The following is a 7904-nucleotide window of genomic DNA, read 5'->3' on the forward strand; positions in this document are numbered from 1 at the left end:
TGTTGGTGACTGGGCAGATTTAAATTTTGACCTTTTTGAACCATGTGGCATAAGACAAAGCCTTATGTACAATCTGATTCTCTTTTTGTTATCTAATGCCTCCAATTTTATAGAATCTTCACAATGTTGTTCAAATGTTAAAAGGCATTTTATCATCCCCATAGAGGGCCACAAAACTCTTTCATATAAAGTTTCTGGCTATTTTGTTGTAGTATAGGTAGTCTTATATTTTTCAGCTGAAAAACATTTTTTCGGCTTAGTGTATATTAAAGAGCTTTCTAAATGTGAGTCTGCAAAATTAATACTGTATTAAGATTTGAATTTATATGTTCTAGGATTCAAAGTCGGAGTGCAGTATTGAAACCTTGGAGGAAAATTGTGAAATCAGTTATGAGGTAAGGTTTAACACTTAATCAATATAAGAGTATTTAAATACCTTAAATAAATGGTATCAGCTTCCTACTGTTGCCCTACCTAGTCAATAGCATATTATCTATTACAGTTTGTTTCCAGGCTCAAGATGAATCGTAGCTTTCTGCTTTGTAAAATGAAATTGCCTTGGAAATTTCTTCCTCTGTAGTGGTCTAGGAATGTTCATTGGTTCAAGTGGCAATAGTCCTCCAATTAGCTACATTCCAAAACCCTGTATTTCTCAATATTTAAAACATCAGAGAAATTTGCTGCTCCCTAAATAATATGTGAATATGTGTAGGGAATCTCTACAAAATAGTCTCCAGGATAGGTTGTTCCCAGTGCCTTCAGAAGCACCCCTTGGCATTCTCTAGGGTTGTTTTGCAAATTGTGTTCTAATAATTTGCTTATTTTAGGGATTACTGAAGATTGACCTAAAGACTTCTCTTTTGCCACCGTATACATCTCCATCATTGCCTATCCTTGGAGAACACTTTCCAGTGAAAGTAACACATATTGTGTCACCGAATGAGGTATCTTAATTAAAAATGTTGAACAAACACCATCATTAACAAGTCTGTTTTGCTCATCTCCGTTCACAAAAATTGATTTCAGTATTTTGTTTGTATTAGTGCTTTTAATTGAGCTACATAGAGTAACTTACCTCAGGTGGAGAAATAATTTTGTATTTTAGATTGAGAATTTTGTGTACAATCTATATAGTACTAAAACCCTTGTGCATCATAAGGCAACAATTTTTGAACCAATTTATCTCAGGTTACTTACAAAATACAACACCCATTGTCCTCCCAAGGGAATGAAATTTGGGAAGTTGTGGCTGCTCAGTGGGGAAACTGCCAGGAAATCAGAAGTTGCTCGCACTCCCACTGCTTTGCCCGTGTTCATTCTGTTTCTCTGTTTAGGTAAGGAAATACCTCTGAAATGCAGTTATCTCTTCAAGAGAAAATGATTCAGAGAGTTTTTCCTCATCTACTTAATCCATTTAAGGATGACATTTGAAAATTATTAATGGGAAGTGACCAATAACAAACATCATAAAAACTATTAACATAAAAAAATAAAATTCAATATATGGGATCTTTTAAGAGCCCTGGTGGCGCAGTGGTTAGAATGCGGTACTGCAGGCTACTTCTGTTGACTGCCACCTGTCAGCAGTTCAAGTTTCATCAACTCAAGGTTGACTCAGCCTTCCATCTTCCAGAGGTCGGTAAAATGAGGACCCAGATTGTTGGGAGCAATATGCTGACTGTAAAACCCCTTAGGGAGGGTTGTAAAGCACTGTGAAGCGGTATATCAGTCTTAAGTGCTACTGCTATTGCTTTTATATAAAACAATACACAATACAATAACTGTACAGCTCTAAATTTCACCAGCAGCAGAGAGGAAGGTAGAATATTTTTTCCCTCTGAGTTTCTATGGCAATTCTATATGTATCTGGTGAAATAACCAGCAGTATTTTAGCTACACTTTTGGTACATTGCTTCTAATTTACACCAAGATCCTCTCAGTCTATAGATCTTGTTTACTGAGTTCTATTTGGGACCTTTCAAAACCGTCTAGGATTAAAGAAGTCACAGGACTTGAATATTTCACCTGAATATTATAGCTGCTGTCTTCCTCCACTCCAGAAAACTTTATAGCAGGGGTGTCAAACCCACGTTGTCATTACATATCAGGACTTTTTGCCCCTTTGCTAAACCGGGGGGTGAGTGTGGCTAGTATATAACACATTTGGCCCGCGGGCCGGGAGTTTGACAGCTCTGGTCTAGAGGAAGAATACTAGAGCACAAATAAGGAATGTAAAACTGCTCGGCTCTAGAAGTGAAAAAGTGCTCCTAAGGAGACTTCAATGCACGTACCAGAGAACCTTTAAAAATGTAAGTTGCACCACCTTATTAGCTCAAACATATTTTAGTTCAAGTGTATAGAGCAGTGATACACCTGCAACCATATCCCCTCTTTTCCACATCAGGTTCTAATGGTTGCATATCACAAGGAGAAATGAAATGTGAGTGAGAGAGAAAAGCTTATTCTTTGTAGAGAATCTCCCAAGAGATTACATTTCTCTTGCTCAAATTCACTAGTGTAACATTTCTCTCTTCTCCCCTCCTCCCTATTTTTAAAAAGTCAGTGTTTCACCCAACTAAGAGTGGCAAATGTAAATAACTATATGTGTATTTACATATGGCAACCAATGTTGTGTTATTAACTTTCTGCTAATTCAGAAGCAGTTGGAGCGCAGCATAATAGGTTCACAGCCTTATAAAAATTTAGGATGCAGTTAGGAAAATGTTAACAGACCCCTGTACATTCTTCAATGGTCTGGAAAATGAGCAGCCAGAGAAATGGTATTAGAAACTGAACATATCTCCACCCTCAACAAATGAAAAAATAAACTGATTTCTAAAATAAAAGTAATGGGAAATTGTTGTAACCTGATCTCTTCCCTGCTAATAAGTTGATAAAGAAAAAACGAGTGTTTTGCTCTTAATGAAATTGATTGCTAGGAATTTAATTCATAAATACATAACCCAAATCATGGGTGTGATTTATTTGGGTTTCAAAATAGAGCCTTCCAGAGAAGGGCCATTCCCTTCAGAAATTCCTTTTTTGTCAGCATGTGATTTTGTTTTTAAAAAAATTTAAACTCTATTGCCATTGTACTGTTTTAGTATTTACTTTTTGGCTTATTTGTCAAACTGCTCCCCTTTCTTTGGTTAAAATCAGGAAGGTTATCTCTCACTATATTATTATATTTAACGCTCTTTGCTTTTACATGAACAAACATATTTCTAATCTTACAGTCTTTTGATACAGATACTTTCCTCTACCCTAGGTGTATATTTCCATGGTTCACTCTAACAGCACCAGCCAAGAGAGAGATAAGGAGGACAGCTTGGATTCTGACACTCTAGAGAAAACCTTGGCTCAGTATAACCAGAACATAGAGACTCTTCCACATCTAACTGATTTTCAAAAAGGTGTAGTACTTAGAACCTAAGACAATAAATACGTAATAGCCTGCTTTGAATATTTTCAGTTGTATTCAAGGTGGCTAATTCCTGTTTGCTTAGAAGCCTGATTTGCATGAGCTCCTTTTCAAGGAACTTCTTCCACATTTAAAAATAGAAGAAGAATCTTGCCATAAGCTCACTTTGTCCACACGGAGGCATGCCAAATGGAGAAACTCACATTAGGGAAACCCACAACCTCCTCTACTGTCATTTCCCAGCAAATCATTACATAGGCCTGGGTCCTGGAATTCAGGAGTTAGTAAACAGCCATCTAATACAAATAGCCATTGATACCACGATTCTCCATGAAATTGTCCAGTTTCCTTTCAGAACCAGCCCAATTGACTGATAATACCCCAAAGAGTACATTGCATCCATGGCTAAGAGGACCTTTGGAAAGATTGTTCATGTGTGCCACTTGTGCTTTTACATGAACAAACATATTTCTAATCTTACAGTCTTTCGATACAGATACCTCTACCCTAGGTGTATATTTCCATGGTTCACTCTAAAGCACAAGTGACTTTTCTCAAGTCACTTGTGCTTTAGTCCCTTCTTCTTTGGATTACGAGTAGATCTTGATTTACAACCACTCATTCACTTGGAAGTTACAGTGGTGCTGAAAATACGGATTTGTGGCCTGTGCTGTGCCCCTGAAGTCATGTGATTAAAATTCAAGGACTTGGCTGCTTGCTCATGCTTAGACTACAAGGGCACATCAACTCTCCCTTCCTGCCTATCTCTTGCTTCCTGTTGGCCACCTTGCCCCCCTGCCTTGTGGGATGGCAAACACTTACAGAACTGCATGGCTCTGGGGTTGCATTCCATGCCCTGGGAAGATTGAGGGACCCCAGTACATGCAAGCATTCGTTCTCCCAGCTGCCTTCTCCCCCAACCTTTCACCTTTTGCACCCAGCCACTATAACCAAAGCAGAAGCACCTTACTACCTTTATTGTCTCCTTTTTGGACCTGCAATGCGACCCCGGGCATTCCAGTATCTCTGACTCTTCAACAGTTCAGTGCTAAACCCCAGCAAGCTCCAGTAAGCATTCATTCACTCCCAGTTCTCTGCATCAATTTTTCGCTCCAAGAGTATGTGTAGTAAACATTTGCTGGAGAAGCTGAGTCCAGAAAGGCTTCATTCCCCCCCCCCCTAAATTCATTTGCTTTAAAATAGTAGTAATTGATTAATTGCTGAATCAACAAAACTGGACCTCAGTTGAATACAGGTAGTCCTCAAATTACTACAGTTCTTTACTGACACTTCAAAGTTACAATGGGACTGGAAAAAAGTGACTTATGACCATTTTTTCACACTTATGACAATTGCAGCATCCTCATGGTCACATGATCAAAATTCAGGTGCTGGGCAAGTGGTTCATATTTATGACGGCTGCAGTGTCCCGGAGTCATGTGAATCAGCTTTTGAGACCTTCTGACAAGCAAGGTCAGAATGGGGAATCCAGATTCACTTAACAACCATGTTACTAACTTAACAAATGCAATGATGCACTTAACAGCTGTGGCAAGAAAAGTTGTAAAATGGGACAAGCTCACTTAACAATTAGCAACACAAATTTTTGGATCAATTATGGCTGTAACTTGAGGACTACCTGTAATTTCGTGCTATTGAGTTACCTGTTGTTTCGTCTTTCTCCTGCTCGCATCAGAATAACCAGTGCAAAGACATTCCAGCTAACTGAATGGCATGCTTTCCTTGTAGACATGCCCTGCCTTGCAGAATATAGTGATGGTTTGTGGTATCGAGCAAAACTCATTTCTTTTGTTGAGTTCAATCCTATTTCAGTTCTTGTGGAATTTGTTGACTATGGATCGACTAAAACATTGCCCGTAAGCAGGTAAACCTAAAGATGTTCTTTTTTCAAATCGCTTTATCATGATTGATAATTCAATAACTAGAAATATTGTGCTACAATAAGTGTTCCTGTTTTAGATTTAACTACGTTGATCATAAATTATCAGCTTTTATAGTTTGACTTGCAAACTCTGTTCCAGGTTGCGTCAGATTCCACGCAAGTTCATGCAATATCCTGCTCAAGCATTCAGAGTGTTACTAGCTGGATTTAAACCTGCTTTATATGATTCCACAACAGAGAGAATTCCTTATTGTCCAGAATGGAGCCTAGATGCATTGTGGGCTGCAATGAACTGCTTTGAAAGCAAAAATCTCAGTGCCTCTTCGGTGGTAAGCCTTTTTTTAAAAATCCTTCTCAAGTTATCTCAGTTTCATCCGGGAACTATATATTCCTTCTATATATAAATCCTCCATTGAAGCTGCTTGGAAGAAATAAAATCAAGGAAGAAATTAAAAGCCAGGACCACATTCAGACTCCTTGATAAGTAGGATTTGTACTCAAAGCATCAAATGTTTCTTTTTCATCTTTGTGAAAGATGGCGTAAGTGTTTTGAATTTATAGTATGGTAGTCAAAATCCATTATTTTCTCATTGTTTGCTGTTTCCTGTGTCTGCATTGTGGTGAAGCACAAAGGGGCTTGAACTGCCATTGCAATCTTCCAGACTTGGTACCAAGATGTTTATTTGCTATGCCAATAGGGGAAAAATCATTCTCTCTAAATTCAAGCAGACATGTGCAAAAGCATGTAGCTGCAGACAAGATTTAGATGGTGGGGGAAAATGGGATTTCTTGCCTACATTGTACTTCTATTGGAAATATTGATATTGCTTCTGAAACTAAATTTGTTTTTTTTTTTAAAAAACTTTGCTTCTAAGACACATTCACCAGAGCACATTGTATTTTTATATGAAGAAGGACATCTATTTCATATGAAGCTTGTGGAAATGGGATTTGCAGAACTGACACAATGATAGGTAAGCAAGCAGTATTGGTATTTGTCTTTACCAGCATTTTTTAAAAAAAACTATTGATCTTGCTGAAAATTTGCAAAAAATTAGAACGGATTAGAATGGATCCCACTAATTTTGATTAGTGATTTTTTTAAAAAAAACTGGAATTCTTGTAGAAAATATTTTTAAACTATGTAAGCCCTATTATTTCTAGGAATAAATAAAATAAAATTGCAACTTACTTTCTTCTTGTTAACTCACGTTATAAAATCAGCCACATACAGAGGTGGATTTAAACTGAAGATGCTAACACCTTTATCCAAATTGTAGCCTCCAAGATAGAAAATAAAAGCACCGGAAAAGAAAACTGAATTAAAAAATAAACAAGAAAGTTCAGTAAAAGGACCAATGCTTTTATATACATCTATAAAATTATGCAGTGAATAATAACTGCATTATTCAAATGGTTCTTTTTTTACAATCATTAATGCAATAAGGATTCAATAGCAATACTATGTAGAAGTTGATTGCTTGAAAGTTTGTGGGTATCTATTTTTACATTCCCAGGTATTGATACATGAGAATAATACTGTTTTTTTGTTTGTTTCAGATGTGGACTACCTCGATTAAAAAAAATTGAACTGATTTTGTATTAAAATTATCTTTGAGTTACAGTTTTTTGTAAATTCTGGGAATTCTACACAGAAGTGTGAGTTTTTTGTTAACATTGTTCAAGTACTAATAGTTTAAATAAAAATAGTTGGATTTGCATCAAAATGTCTTTACATTAGTTTATGTTTTATTTAGTAAGTAGGGCTAGGGAAAATGTTTCAACTGCTTTGAACATGGAACTTCCTGACCCAAGAGCAAAAAACTGTTGCTTCAAATGTTGGGTAAAAATTCTGGGAATTAAAGTCTACAGATCTTAAAGTTGCCAAGTTTGAAGACTATCAATGTAAATTGTCCAACCACAGAATGATTGTCAACCATCCCACTTGGCCATCTAGCAAAGAAAGACTTCTGGTCATTTGTTTTGCCAGGAGTATAATTTACTGACGCTTAAATGGTTACAGAAATAGTGTAAGCTGAATCTGAGGTTTTCCTGGGCAAACAACACAAAGGAAAGTTCTCTCTTCCCCCCTCCAGCCATCTCCTGGTTATCTGCAAATGTCCAATCAGGTGCTTGTATATTGTTAAGGAAACAGGCGCTTGGTTCCCAGCTCTGCATATCGTTATTTGTCAGGTTGTCAGTTCATGAAGCTTGGATAGGTGAGATGCAGCCATGACAATGGCTTTTTAGATGTCGGTAAAACCATTTTCCACAAATAATTTCTCTACTATCACTATTACAAGATTTTTAATTACAATTAGCAAGTTTTGACCTATATTTTTATGCAGTCTTTTGTTACTGTTCCAGTATTTTCCAATTACGTCCTAAATGCAGATCAGCTCCATTATATCATATCTTAGAAGCTATTACAGACTAACAAATACATTTGGCAATACATCATCGGCAAATAATTTGACACTCAAGTCCTTATAGTAAGCTTCCAAAAATTTTGGCCAATAGTTGAAAAAAAAATCAGCTATTCCGGGTTCTGTTTTTCTAGGTTTAAGATTGATTAATCTT

The 7904-nt window shown here is 36.8% G+C and overlaps 1 protein-coding gene across 1 annotated transcript in view; it reads left to right on the plus strand.

The window, feature by feature from the left end:
- RNF17 (ring finger protein 17) overlaps nucleotides 1-7015 on the plus strand; it is a 51886-nt gene extending 44871 nt beyond the window's left edge. Inside the window, exons 29-35 of the mRNA XM_087722087.1 lie at nucleotides 336-395; nucleotides 828-944; nucleotides 3269-3413; nucleotides 5171-5306; nucleotides 5464-5653; nucleotides 6200-6298; nucleotides 6885-7015. Coding sequence (XP_087578213.1) covers nucleotides 336-395; nucleotides 828-944; nucleotides 3269-3413; nucleotides 5171-5306; nucleotides 5464-5653; nucleotides 6200-6295 — 744 coding nt within the window. The 3' untranslated portion in view covers nucleotides 6296-6298; nucleotides 6885-7015. The remainder of the gene's footprint in view (nucleotides 1-335; nucleotides 396-827; nucleotides 945-3268; nucleotides 3414-5170; nucleotides 5307-5463; nucleotides 5654-6199; nucleotides 6299-6884) is intronic.
- Nucleotides 7016-7904: the final 889 nt, after the last annotated feature.

This window comes from Thamnophis sirtalis, unplaced genomic scaffold, assembly GCF_051295495.1.
Source record: "Thamnophis sirtalis isolate CommonGarterSnake01/CBP01778 unplaced genomic scaffold, rThaSir2_p1.2 scaffold_8, whole genome shotgun sequence".
Lineage (NCBI taxonomy): Eukaryota > Metazoa > Chordata > Lepidosauria > Squamata > Natricidae > Thamnophis > Thamnophis sirtalis.